The sequence below is a fragment of the Anomalospiza imberbis genome, chromosome 24, assembly GCF_031753505.1.
Source record: "Anomalospiza imberbis isolate Cuckoo-Finch-1a 21T00152 chromosome 24, ASM3175350v1, whole genome shotgun sequence".
In the NCBI taxonomy this organism is placed as follows: Eukaryota; Metazoa; Chordata; class Aves; order Passeriformes; family Viduidae; genus Anomalospiza; species Anomalospiza imberbis.
Window position 1 is genome coordinate 6,251,159 of NC_089704.1, and position 13,878 is coordinate 6,265,036.

The following is a 13,878-nucleotide window of genomic DNA, read 5'->3' on the forward strand; positions in this document are numbered from 1 at the left end:
TGCCCGGGGTTTGTAAGCCCGCGGGGGTGTGAAATGTGTGTTCCAGCAGCTCAGGGGGTGACTGGCACACCACAGCAAAACCAGCCTCCCAAAACCACTCTGCTGCTCTGGGCTCCCGAGCAGGCAGCTCCAGCAGGGAATGCTGCTGTTCCCTGGTGGGTTTTCCTGCACCTCGCTGGGGATGCAGGGCTGTGCTGTGCCGCTTGTGCAGAGCTGGGATCTGGAGCTCTTTGCTCTTTGCTCCTGCCAGGCTGCCCTTGGAGTGCAGACACATCCAGCTGCTGGAGGGTGGCAGCTCCAGAGCCACCAGCTTCTCCATCCAGCTCTTCCAGATGCTGAACCACTCCGTGGCCTACCTGCACTGCGAGCTGAGGGTCTGCCTGCCAGGCCAGCCAGGATGTGAACAGGTACTGAGGGGGATCTGTCCCTGCAGGAACAGGAGGGATTTGGTGCTGCCAGAAGGGAACAGGAGGGATTTGGTGCCTCCAGAGCCTCCACACCATGGTCACCCCATGGCCAATCCCTGGTTAAAGTCTGGGAGAGGAGTTAATGGTGTGGAAGGGTGGCAATAGTTGGTAATCCCTAAGAAAAGGAAATTAGGGAATTAAGATTTACATACATGCTGGTCCAAGGATTGGAAATTCACCTTTTGGAATGACAGCAGAGGTGGAAAAGACTGAGGAGACCCCGGGGCAGGAGGTTCTGCTCAGGACACTTCCAGGTGTTTTCCATCTTTCCCAGGGCTGCTTGGAAAGTGTGGAGCCCCTTCCCCAGCCCAGTGACAGGACCAGCCATGGAAACCTGCACAAGCTGGTCTCCCTCGGGCCCGTTTGGAGGATGAACAACAGGTTTCTGTACAAACCAGTGCAAGGTGGGGCTCTCCTGGTTTCATTTCTCTGGCAGAGGTTTTTGCTCAGCTCTTCCTGCTGCAGGAAAACCAGCACATTTTCAACAACTTTCTTGATTAGGTTATATCCCAACAACTCCTCACCTTTGCTTTGGCTTCCCTGAATCCCAGACATGGGGGTTCATCAGTGTCACATCCAACAGAGTTCCAAAGGCACCCTGGGAAGGAACTGAAGCTTTAGGAGGAGGAAAGGGGAGAAAAATGAGGCAGAATGTTCTGTCTGTAAAGAATTGCAGCACTTTGGAGCAGAATGAGGCTGGCCATAGGTCAGGAGTGACCACAGGTGAAACTCAGAAGCTGGTTGATGTTAATTAGCTATTAGAAAAGAGTGACACTGAGCTGGTAAAACCTGAGAGACTTCTCAAAACCCACTGGCAGCATCCCTAACTCCTTGTGGCTGTACTTGTTGGTGCAAAGAACACTTCTCACTGCTCGATTCCCTCTCTCTGTGTGTCCAGGTGCTGCTCCTGCCACGCTGCTGCCCATCCTGCTGGGGTCCCTGACAGGCTGTGCCGTCCTGGCCAGTGCTTTCATGGGGCTGTGGCTGCACCAGCGGCACAGAGCCAAGCCCAGCCGTTATCCCCCGCTGGGAGAATTCCACGGGCTGTGATCCCAGCAGCTGAACTGCTCCTGCAGCTCCCCCAGCCACCAGAGAAGCAGCTGAATTTGCTTTGCTTCTGTAGAGCTCCTGCCGAGCAGGGAGCAGGAGGTGCCTCCTCTGCCCCGAGCCTGCCTCTCCTTCCTTGCTTTCCTTCTGCACCAGACCCCACGAGCTGCAGGGTAGAGGAGGAATCGCTGTGGTGCCCCAGCTGCCAGGGCCAGCACAGGCCGGGCACAGCAACGGGCAGCAGAGGGGAGATCAGGGGGCAGGGGAACCAGTGAAATACAGCACTGTGCCCTGGAGCCTGCCACCAGGGAGAAACGATGAGGGAAATGATGGAATTGGCCGTGTGGCCAGGACCCAAGAGCCCCAGAGAGGTGTCCCCTGGGCTGTACAGCTTCTCTCATCCCTGAGGAGCCGAGTGCCTTCCTCCCTGCCCTTTCGTCCTGTTGCTGTTTTCTCCAAGTCCCCACTCATGGTCAGAGAACTCCAGCAGCAGGCTGGAATCTGCTGGAATGCACTGGGGAAAGGCATCCATGGCATGGGGGATACAAACAGGGCTCTCCTGGGGGCTTTAGGGGGTGGCTTAAGGTGGGAGGGCAGCCAGGGGGGTGCTGTGGAGAGCCCCCTCCAGGCTCCAGCCCTGGCTATTGGACACGAAATGAGCACACAGGAGCTTGGTAAGTTCAGAAGAGAAAAAGACTCAGTTTTATTCAAACATCTGGTATTTATAGAATTCCAGAGGAGAGCGTGGATTGGAGGATGGAATTGCCACCTCTCCAACCACACTGGTCCAAAGATCAATCAATCGTTTCTCTCCACCCACAGAGAAATATGTAAACTATTCTCTGTATACATGAAATTGTGTAGGAACTCTGACTCTCAAATATGTAAAAAAAAAAAAAAAAAAAAACTTAAAAATCAGGGCAACACATCCCCGTGTCCCAGAGGAGCTGGGGCTGCTCCATCCCGTCCAGGACCTCCTGCAGCAGCTGCAGCACCGGGAGAGTGAGCAAGGAGAGGCACCTCTGGGGAGGGAGGGATCTCCCTGTGCCGGGAATGAGCAGCAGGACTCCTCACCTCCTGCTCCTCCTGCCCTCAGAGCTGGAACACTCCTGAGCTGCTGGCCCAGAAACGCAGCTGGGAGGCGTGGGGAGGGAGAGAAGCAGCAGCTGCTGCCCCTGTGCAGCCGTGGGCCGAGTGTTCCCCTGTGCCTCCCCTCCTCCTGCACTCTGCAATAAACCTGAGCCTCGCAGTGTTTGTCTGGTCTGTGCCTGCAGGGGAGGGAATGGGGAATGTCCTCGTCCTCAGCTCTCGTGGGGTCTGGAGGTCGAGGTGACCCCGAGATTGTAAAAAGTCTTTTTCTCCCAGCCCGTGCAGCCAAAGAAGTTGGAATGCACAGGGTCGGGTTCTCCAGGTTGTTTATTTTCTCTTACCTAGAACATGCTTCTCAAGGAGCTGTGGTCTGTCCAGCAGGTCAGTCTGTGACAGACTCCCACCCCTTTTGGGCAGGTGTTACCATTTTATACCCAAAACTCCGTGTGCCATGGTTACAATAACGTGCCAATGTCTGTCATTTCTGTTGGACAGTGTGTCTGTGCCTTAAACCAACAGAAAAGTGTCACCATCACAGCAAGACATGGAGGGCAAGGAGAAGGAGAAGAAGGTCAGGACACGCCCAAATCCCTCCGTCTTGTCCCCTTGGACCCCATTCTAAAAAGCCCCAAAATTCTGCTTTTCCACCTTGTGTTAATTCAGCTGCCACACTACTCAAACCCTTGTGGCTTGTAATTCCTCATACAAAGTTGGCAGCTTTTCCCATGGGCTAAAATCGAAGCCACAGGTGGTTTTGAGACAGCCAGGGGAGCCAGAGGGGTGTCCTGGGTTCCCACACTCAGCTCCATAACTGTGTTGGCAGCTGGCAGTGGAGAGGAGCCGGGCATCACTCCAGGTGGGCAGCTCCTGGGCAGTGCCAGGGAATTGGCAACAATCACCTTCTAATTGGGTTTTTTTTCTCCCTAAAAGGCTGCAGAATATTTTTTCCTTCCCCCCCGCCCCTTCTTTCCTTAAAAGAAGGGAGTCCACTGCCAGAGCCCCTCAGGTCAGTGTAACAGAAGTAACTCACATTTCCACCTGGGTCAGGCTTCCTCCAAGGATTTCCTCAAGATTGTGCCACAGAACTAAAAATCCCATGTCAAGGCTTACTGGCGGTGAGACAATTACCCTGCAGCAGTGCTAATTATTATTTGTATTGCAGTAGCACTGGGGAAATCAGCACCACCTTGTATTTGACACTGAGCTACCTCCAGAGAGAGCTGAGGCATTAAAGACACAAATGCACAAGACCCAGACGAGAGTTTTTAAACCCCTTTTGAGCTGAAGGTGTGTGTGCTGCTCCTGGTGAGGGTTAAACTGCTCTGACCAGTCTGTGCTCCTCCACACACCCACTTCCAGGGATTTGACAGCAGATTTTATTTTATCCCTGAGGGAACTGCTCTGGTTTACCACATTTCTGGTATTTCTGCTGATGCACTTTCTGGTATTTCAGGCTCATGCACTCGTGTGCCAGTTCTGGTTGTTTGGGGTTTTTTTCCTGTTCTTTATCTTTCTAGAGTGTTTTTTTCTATAACCTCTCTATCCAGCTACTTCTGTTTGGGTTTCTTTTAACTCAGTTTTTCATCTTTCTGGACTGTTTTTCACCTTTCCATCCAGCTGTTTCTGGGGTTTCCCCCCCTGTTCTTTCTGGAGTGTTTTCCACGTCTCTCATGTACAATTCTGCCTGGTGGATTTCTCCCATCCCTTCAAGCATCACCCTGCCCCACCACCCCACCTCCCCTTCCCCCAGGCCGTGCCGATGCCTCAGGTGAGGAATCCCATCCTCAGCACGGAGCAGTCACTAAAGGCTTGCTCTTTGCACCATTTCCCACCCGGAATTCTTTGAGGCTTTGTGTCGCTGTGCCACTCCTTGTGTCCACTCGGGGACTCCCGGCTCGCTCCGGCACAGCGCTCCGTTGGGGACACTCTCCCGTGCCCCGGGAGCTCGGGAGGGTGGCTCAAGCTTTTGGCCTTGTGGGGTGAGACGGTTGTGATGGTGGTGGAAGTCAGGAGTAGACTCCAATCGGGGGTAAAATCCAGGTTTATTGAGGGGAGCTCCGAAGAGATCCGCAACCCAGAAGAACCAGCCGACCGAAGCGCCGGACGGGGCTGCGCAGCAGTATTGTGGGAATCCAGGGCATCCCTCTGGCTGCCCTGGAAGGTCTGGGATCCTGGCAGAGGGTCAGGAGCCCCCTGTACAGAGCCCCGAGAGACACTGTCTCTGATCTCTGTCCATGCAAAAGAGTTTTCAGTCTTACAGGATGAATTACAAGCTCTGAGTGTTTGATATAAGTAGTAATTAGTGTGGCACGGGTGCAAAAGTAGAATTTTAGGGTTCTAGGTAAGGGGTTCAAAGGAGGCAAATGGAAGAAACTGGGCGTGCCTTGTCCTTTTTCTTCTTCTTCGTGCCCTCCACGTTTCACTGTGGTGTTGGCATTTTTCTGTTGGTTTGGGCTGGGGACACACTGTTCAACATGGGTGATAGATATTGGCACGTTATTGTAAATATAGCACACGTAGTTTTTGGTATATAATGTTTGTAATATCCCACTGAGGGGCAGAGCCCCGCACGCTGTCCTGCGAGACAGACCTGCTGCAGGTCAGAGAGAAAATATTGTAGATAAGAAGGAATAAACAACCTTGAAAACCAGCACAGGCGAATTACGACGCCTTCTCTGGCAGCGGGGCTGAAAGACAGAGACTTTCCACAATCTCGGGAGCATCTGAATATCACAGATCCCGACAAAAATAAACGGGGGTGGAAACATGGGGGGAGATCACCCACCCACCCACCCATGGGAATGTGCGGGGGAGTGGAAGGTGGGGAGACAGACACAGGGGGAATTCAACAGGGGAGGTGGGAAGGAGGGACCCCTGGCCCCCGCCCAATCACTCGACGCCCTTTGTGGAAGGTTCTGGATGAGTGGGATGGGGAGTCGAGTGATGGACAAGGCACCAGGGAGGGGACAGGGAATGATCCAGCAAACGGGGGGGAGATTGACATCAGGGAAGGAGGAGGGGATTGACATACAAGGAAAGGGGTAGTTCAGGGTAAAACCATGGGGGAAATGGGGGTAAAGGGATGAACCGTAACAGAACCGGCGCAAAACGTGAAACTTAAAAACACAATTGTCTGGGTTTGAAAAAGCCAGGACACACAATACAACAGCTTTGCCCATGCAGTGCTGGATATGAGAGAGCAGAGCCACGTCCCCAGGCTGCAGCTGAGCCACGCAGCTCCTGCGTGAGCTGAGCAGCCACGCTGAGGATCCACCTCTTGGCAGGAGCTGCCAGGGCTCCCCTCAGGTGAATCCCCACCTCCCCGGGCAGGGCAGGGCAGGGCAGGAGGAGCTCCGGTGCCTCCCCAGCAGCCGGGCAGAGCCAGCTGTGCCATGGGCACGGAGCGGGGCCGGCCGCTGGGCAGCCTGACCGTGTTCACCAAGGAGGATTTTGAGGATGACTGGCTCCGAGTGGCCAGCGGGGGCTTTGGCCACGTGTACCAGGTGAAGCACAGGAGGTGGAGGACGGTCTATGCAGTGAAGTGCTCCCCGTACCTGCTGCAGGACTCCAGCGTGGACAGGTAACCCCTGCTCAGCTCGGGCCATCCCAGCTGGATGGACTGGGGGATAAAACTCTGCGGGAAGGAGCTTCTGCTCCTTGGGGAGGGTTGGGTACCCAAAGGGAGTGGGAAATAGGAGTTCTGCCTTTCCCTCTCTCGTATGTGGACGTGCAAAGGGACACAAGGAACACGGGGAGTAGAGCAGGGCTGAAAGCTGGGGCTGAGGTCAGCACCATAAGCACAGATAAAAGCAGCCTGGTGGGTTATTTACAGCTTCCACTGGACATTGGGGCTGGGGTTTATCAATCAAACTGAATTCATCACCAAAAGCACCAGGTTTAAAGATGAGGGGCAGAGGATTTACAGCTGGTTTTGCTGCCCTGCTCCCGTAGCCTCCAGACATGTCTTTCCTCTCTGTGGTGCACCTGCAGCTCCTCTCTGCTTCTTGCTCTGCCTCTCACCAGAGACTCTTCTGGTACCCACCTTGTGTCTGGAGATGGAGCAGGGCCAGGTGATCACAACCACTGCTGATAACACATCCAATGCAGGCAGAGCTGATGGAAAAACAGCAGAGTTGATGGACTTATTTAATTTAAAATTTTATTCCGTTCAATTTGGGAGGAACCTGCCTGGATAAAAATCTCACTCTTGTGATTTTTTGTTACAGACAACAGCTGAGTTCAGACTGAGCACTGACTGTCCTCAGTTTGCTCTGAAGATTTTACATCTGCATTTTGTTCTTGTTTGTGGGGGGGGGGGGGGGAAAGAGTCAAATAATCAGTTTTACTTCTGTATCTTATCAATTGTAGTAAAATACCTGAGATTTCTCAACCCGTGGGTAGGTCTCACTGTGAGGAGCCTGCTAGAGGAAATCTGGCAGAAGATTTTGCTTGGCTGAACCCATTTAGATCAATTAATGGCCTGGCTTAATAGCTGGCAGCTCAGCTCCGTTGCCAGGGTGTGCTTTTTGAAGGCACTCCTGGCACTTTGCTGCTTGGCTGCTCCCCCAAACTCGTTCAGCAGGTCAGGAGGGGTGAACCTTTGGAGAATTTGGAGAAACAGGTCTGCCAGAGCTGGCAGCCAGCAGCAGACGTGCCAGGGCTCCCCTGGGAGCAGAGTCACCGTGCCCAGGGACAGAGCTGCAGGCACGGGTGGAGCTGCAGGAGTGGCCAGGGTGTGGCACGGAGCTGTGCCTGCTCCTGGCATCCTGCTGCCAGGGGAACACTGGGAATTCCATGGAACCACAGAGTGCTTTGGGCTGGGAGGAGCCTTAAAGCTCATTTCAACCCTCCCTGCCATGGCCAGGGGCACCTTCCACTATCCCAGGCTGGCCTTGGACATTTCCAGGGATGGGGCAGCCTCTGGGAATTCCATGCCAGCTCTCCCAACTCTCACAGGGAAGGATTCCTCCCCATGTAACCCTGCCCTGTGTCAGTTTAAAGCCATTTCAGCAGTGTCACAAGCACAGGCTCTCTGTCCTCACTGCTAAGGACTGAATCAAGTGCAAGTTTTTAATCTCTTTCCCTGTAGTGGCTGATTTTGCCCAAATAAACCTCAGCTCATTTTGAGAAGTCACAACACTATCCATGTCAGATTTTAATCTGCAAAAGATCACTGTGTGGCAGCATTATCATCAACTCAAGGGGGAATTTGGGATGAATCTTTTTGGGGTAGGCAGTGCTTGGAAAGGCCGGGTATCACTAAGTTACTACAGTTACTGAGCCTGTGAATCAACTGATAAAATTTCTTGCTCCCACTGTATTTTTTATTTTTTATTTTCAATTTTCCAGGACCAGCATGAACTGTCTAATGGAGGAGGCGAGCAAGATGGAGAAAATCAAATTCCAGCACATTGTCACCATCTACGGGGTGTGCAACAGCCCTCTGGGGATAGTGATGGAATATATGGCCAGGGGGTCCTTGGAGAGAATCCTTCCCACCCACAGGATGTCCTGGCAGCTGAAATTCCGGGTGATCCATGAGATGGGCTTGGCCATGAATTTCTTGCACAGCATGAGCCCTCCTCTGCTGCACTTGGATCTGAAGCCTGGGAATGTCCTCCTGGATGGGAACATGCACGTCAAGGTACGGCCATTCCTCACATCAGAGCGAGGCTAGTTCTGCCAAACGAGTCCAGGATCCCAGTAAATCAGGTTCTTCAGGAACACTCCATGAAAGAGTGACCTGTGGGGTGCTTAACAAGTAGCTGGTGAGCAAATTACACGGTGTTCTCGGGATCAAACAGGGACTCTGGGCCAGCACTGGGAATTGAAGGTTCCAGCTGGACTCAGGGGCTGCAGGTTGTCAGGGTTTTGTCAAGTTCCAGCCGCTCACACCTCCTCCTGTCCCTGATCCCAAAGATGGGGGGATGTCCTGGGGACAGCAGGAGGGGAGAGTGTGAGCATTTGGGGCAGTTTCCCTGTTCCTGCTTGCAGATCTCTGACTTTGGGCTGTCCAAGTGGATGGAGCAATCCAGCAGGATGCAGTACATCGAGAGCTCAGCTCTGAGGGGCACCCTGAGCTACATCCCCCCCGAAATGTTCCTGCAGAACAGCAAGCCCCCGGGGATCAAGTATGATGTGTACAGGTGAGGGCTGAGCCAGGGCAGCCAGGGGTGTCCCCGGGCTCTGACACCCAGCAAGGGGGTGCTGAACACTGCCTCAGTTTGTTTAAGTTTTGGTTTTCTGCCTCCTACAACGTGGGGAACACACTGGGGTGCCCCAACCTCCGTGGTGGAGACTGAGAGGGAGGGGGGTTCTCTGTGGATAATCATCATCCCAATGCACCCTCCCACGGGAGCTGCAGGCTGCACTGCCCCAGGTGCCATCACACCCTGTTCCCATAAAAACGAGTGAGCTCAGAGCCCACAGCAGCCAGTGCTGCTCTGTCATCACAGTCGCCGCTGAGATTGATTTTAAAACAATTCCAGTATTGGCTTATCTGCCTCAGCGTTCAGCTTCATTTTGGTAAGGAACAGGCAGAGAAGAGATTTCAGCTTGGATTTTGGGCAAGGAGCTTTGCAGCACATTCACACGAGCTCCATGCCCATGTCTGGAAATTCCTCAGCCTTTGCAGCACAGAGTAACCCAAGGCAAGAAGGAAAGGAGGATTTGCACGGCCACAGGAACTTGCAGGAGCCAAGGGCTCAAAACCCCAATGGGAATAAAGTGGAAAAAAGGCACTGAGAGCCTGACTTTGCCAGGAAAGGCTCCGAGTCACTCATGCACGGCTCAGACCCTTTGGAGGGTGATGGCCCCATTCTTAAGGGAGGTGCATGAGGCAGAATCATAAAGCTTGATTCTTTTGGCCTGGGGGATGAAATCCTTCTGCTGTGGGAGATGAAATCCTTCCCTCCTGAACAACTTCCTTCCCGATCTTCCCATTTCTCCCGAAGGCAGAAGCAATAAGTGCATTTCATGTCCAAGTACTCACAGTCTCTCCTCTCCCGCAGCTTCGGGATCGTTATCTGGGAGGTCCTCATGCAGAAAAAACCTTACACAGGTAAACACAAACCCCGTGCCCGTGGAATGTTTATTCCAGCCCTTTTCCCAGGGAGAAAACCCAGAGTGTGCTGGATTTTCCCAGGGGCCAACATGATGGCCATCATTGTGAAGGTGGCAGCGGGGAAGAGGCCGGGGCTGGAGCTCGTCAGGGACGACTGGCCCGGGGAGTGCCACCAGATGGTCGACCTGATGAAGAGGTGTTGGGACCAGGACCCCAAGCAAAGGCCAAGCTTTGCAGGTGGGACTGGGCTGTGGATTAGCCAAGGGTCAGCCCCGTGGGTTGGTAAGCAGGGGATAAGTTTGTGTCCAGTTTTCCCAGTTCCGTCTCCGAGGTTTAACAGCTTGGTGCCCTTTTGCTGTCACACATCCCTTCGTCCCTTTTCCCTCCCTTCCCACGTGGGTCCTGCCTGGCTCTGGAGCTGGGGGCAGCCTGCACAGCTGAACTGCTCTGCCCTGGCAGATATCCCCGTGGAGACCGACGTGCTGCTGGCTCTGATCCAGAGCCTGGTGCAGGACCCAGAGAACGAGCGCCTGGTCAGGAAGATGTCCCACAAACCGGCCATCTCCAGGAGCCAGCAGGTGAGGAGAATCCCCCCTGGGCCTCTCAGGAAAGTCCTCTGAGTCTGCTCCTTGTTCTTACCAGATCTTGAGGCTCCTTCCCCTCCCAAAGATGCACCTCAGCATCTTCGCAGGGTGCCTGCACAGGTTGTGCCTCAGTAATTCGTTTATGGGGATAAAACACTTGCAAATTAATTAACAAATGCACTAAATGATAAATAGTCCGAGAGGAAAACCCTTTTCTGGACCTGCTCAGGTGAAGTGGGTTTATCATTCAGTCGCTAAAAGAAACACAAGCAAACACAGAATCACAGGCTTCTGTTCATGGCACAAAACTGAGAATGTTCTAGTTTGAACAACTCTTACAGATTTTTTTTTTTTTTTAAATAGTTTTAAATCCCCATGTTTCTCTGGCTAAGAAAAAAAATCAGGCTTCTGGATAGTCACGAGGTAATCTCAGCTACTGGAATAATTATCCCTAGAAAACAGGCAGAGATAGGACTTGGGAATTATTGTTATTTAGAGGGTTTTGCCAAGCTGTGCAAGAAAGCAGAGGCTTGAAGAAGTTGGGGCTTGGGGGTCCCTAAACAACAAAGGGAATAATTTTGGGATGCTGCCATGCAGTCAGGAAGTAGAATATGTGTGGGTTTGGGAGCAAATGAGCACAAGGAGGAAAAGCTCATGGATATCCAGAGATCATCTTCAGGCTCCCCCATTCCTCCTGTGTGTGTGTGTGTGGCTTAGCTGAGTTTTGGGTGCAAAACCAGGATTGGATAAAAAAACTCTCAAATGATGACACAAAACTGCAGAGCAGCAGCAAAGGGCTTTGTGCAAATGTTACAGAATGCAAATAAACACTCTGGTTTTATCCTTTTCCTTTCCTCCTTTCTGACAAGAAGAGTGACAAAGAGGAGCTCGCCTTCCCCCGAGACACCAGGAGTGGGGGTAAGTAGGGGACTGGCTTTAGAATTGAAAATTAAAGAAGGGGAAGCTATAAAAGTCTGTTTTGTTGCAGAAGGATGTGGCTCATAAGGTTTTCCAAGTGGGCGACATTTTAAGTTAAGGAAAATGAACCATTCAGGAAATAGGTACTGTGAGAGAGAGAGGCCAAATGTCCCAGTGCTTGTCTGGCCTTATTTTATATTCCTTATCTCTCAAATGGCTCCATTTCATGTCATTCCACAAAGAATCACAAGCTCTCCCTCCCTTCCTGGGAGATTTTCACTCTTTTTCTCCCGTTTTGCCTCCCTGCCTTTAGGAAAAGACAACCAGGATGTTCCTCTCCCACCTCCGCACAGGGAGGAGGCCGGGAGCCCCGAAGAGCTGGCGCCCGAGGAGCTGGGCAGGGTGCAGGAGAACGGCCTGAGCCTGCTGCACCTGCTGGTCATGCAGGGCAACGTGGGCAAGGTGCGCTTCCTGCTGGGCCGCGGGGCCGGCGTCAACCGCGCGGCGGGCGGCGGCTGCACCCCGCTGCTCTTGGCCGTGCAGCGCCGGCTCCCCGAGATCTGCTCCGTCCTCATCGAGCACGGCGCCGACGTCAACGCGGCCGACGACGACGGCTGGAGCCCGCTGCACTTCGCGGCCCAGCACGGCGACGACCGCACCGTGCGGCTGCTGCTGGACCACCAGGCCCGCGCGGACGCCCAGGAGCGCGACGGGTGGACCCCGCTGCACCTGGCGGCCCAGAACAACTTTGAGAACGTGGCGCGGGTGCTGCTGTCCCGCCAGGCCGACTCCAACACGCAGGAGGTGGATGGCAAGACCGCCCTGCACGTGGCCGCGTGCTTCGGGCACGTCGGCCTGGTCAAGCTGCTGGCCAGCCAGGGAGCCGACCTGGAGAGGAAGCAGAAGAACCTCAGGACCCCGCTGCACGTGGCTGTGGAGAGGGGCAAGTTCAGGGTGGTGCAGTATCTGCTGAAGAACGGCATCTCCGTCAACAGCCTGGACCAGAACCACTACAGCGCCCTGCACCTGGCTGTGGTCAGGGGCAAGTACCTGATCTGCGAGAAACTCATCAAATACGGGGCCAACGTGGAGCTGAGGACGGACAAAGGCTGGACCCCCCTGCACCTGGCCTCCTTCAAGGGGCACATCGAGATCATCCGGCTGCTGAAGGGCAGCCACGCCCGGCTGGACGCCAAGGGCAGCATGGATTGGACGCCCCTGCACCTGGCCACGCGCTACGGGGACGAGCCGGTGGTCAGCGAGCTGCTGCGCTGCGGGGCCAACCCCAACACGGCCGAGAGGGCCCACTGGGCCCCCCTGCACTTCGCCGTGCTCAGGGGCTCCTTCCTCAGCGTCATCAACCTCCTGGAGTGCCAGGCCGACGTCAACGCCAGGAACAAGGTGGGCTGGACCCCGCTGCACCTGGCGGTGCTCAAGGGCAACATGGCCATCATCAAGACCCTGCTGAAGGCGGGGGCCCTGCTGGACGTGGAGGACATCACTGGGTGCACGGCGCTGCAGCTGGCCGTGAGGCACCAGCGGGAGAACATCATCACCCTGCTCCAGGGCAAGGAGGCCTCGGGGAGCAAACCTGCGAACAGGACTCCGAACGATCTGAAGATCCCCAGAGCCAGGCTTATCCCGGGAAGGACAGATTTGTAAATTCGTCAGCTCTGGAGTTTGCAGCTTGAGCTTTCCCACATTGGCTGTGATCCCTTAAAGCTCCTTGTCCTGTCACCTGCTGATTACAGGAAAATATCTCCCCTTTTTAAATGGAAATTTTTAAGCGTGAACACTAAGAGAGCAAAAGAAAATGAAGTTATTTGATGACAAGTTCTTTCCCAAGCTTGTAGAATGTTTTGGCTTGCTGATACTTTAGGCAGTGCTTTCCCACTAAATCCTTCCTGAGCAGGGATTTATGCACCCCCTGTTCATGCAGGCAGTGCTGAAGCTGTGCACAGCACACACACACATCTTCCACAGCTTTTATTGCTTTCATTCCATGTTTTCCTACAGAGAAAATTGGTGTAAAATGGCCCTGGCACAGGTGGGAATTGAATCGTGAGATTCTCACCTGCTGCTGGCACAGCAACGTGTCAGATTTCCTGACATCTCCTTTCTGTAACAAGAATCAAATAAAACAAGGCAGGGAGGAAAAATCTCTGCTAGAGAGTATTGAAATGGATGCAACACAGGGAACAGAAATTCCAGCATAATCACACACGAGGTCTGGCTGCTTGCAGGTCAGGGTTTGAGTCCTCTCTCTGGGGGGAAATAATTCCTGGTTTCCTTCAGGGAGATGTTCCAGAGCTCGATCAGTCCTGTGAAAAACATCTTCTTGGTGGATTTGATTCCCTTGTGGCAGTGAGCAGCCCTGGTGTGCAGCTCTGACAGCCCTGCTGTGCCTCCTGAGCTTCCCCAAACGTGCCTGCTGGGAGGGTGACTTGTCATGGCCTTGAGCTGGGAACAGGCTGAAATAGAAACAAACAACCCCAGCTCTGCAGGGGAGCTGTTATTGCCTGACAACATGAGATTAAATGGGTTAAAAAGAGGGGTTAAAATGCCCAACCTCCACTAATGTAGTTTTCATTTTATATTAACTTAAGGTATTGATGGGTATTGTATTCAAACCCAGTTTTTCACAATGCTTTGGCCCCAGAGCCTTTAGAAATAATTTAAAATGAATTGTAATGAAATGATTCATTTTTAA

General features: G+C 53.4%; 1 protein-coding gene across 1 annotated transcript; it reads left to right on the plus strand.

The window, feature by feature from the left end:
* Window positions 1-5,933: 5,933 nt before the first annotated feature.
* ANKK1 (ankyrin repeat and kinase domain containing 1) lies at window positions 5,934-13,878 on the plus strand. The gene is made up of 8 exons (XM_068172191.1): window positions 5,934-6,183; window positions 7,953-8,247; window positions 8,598-8,749; window positions 9,614-9,663; window positions 9,748-9,903; window positions 10,126-10,244; window positions 11,123-11,168; window positions 11,482-13,878. The coding sequence occupies exons 1-8, from the start codon at window positions 5,996-5,998 to the stop codon at window positions 12,828-12,830; spliced, it is 2,355 nt and encodes a 784-aa protein (XP_068028292.1). The 5' UTR covers window positions 5,934-5,995; the 3' UTR covers window positions 12,831-13,878.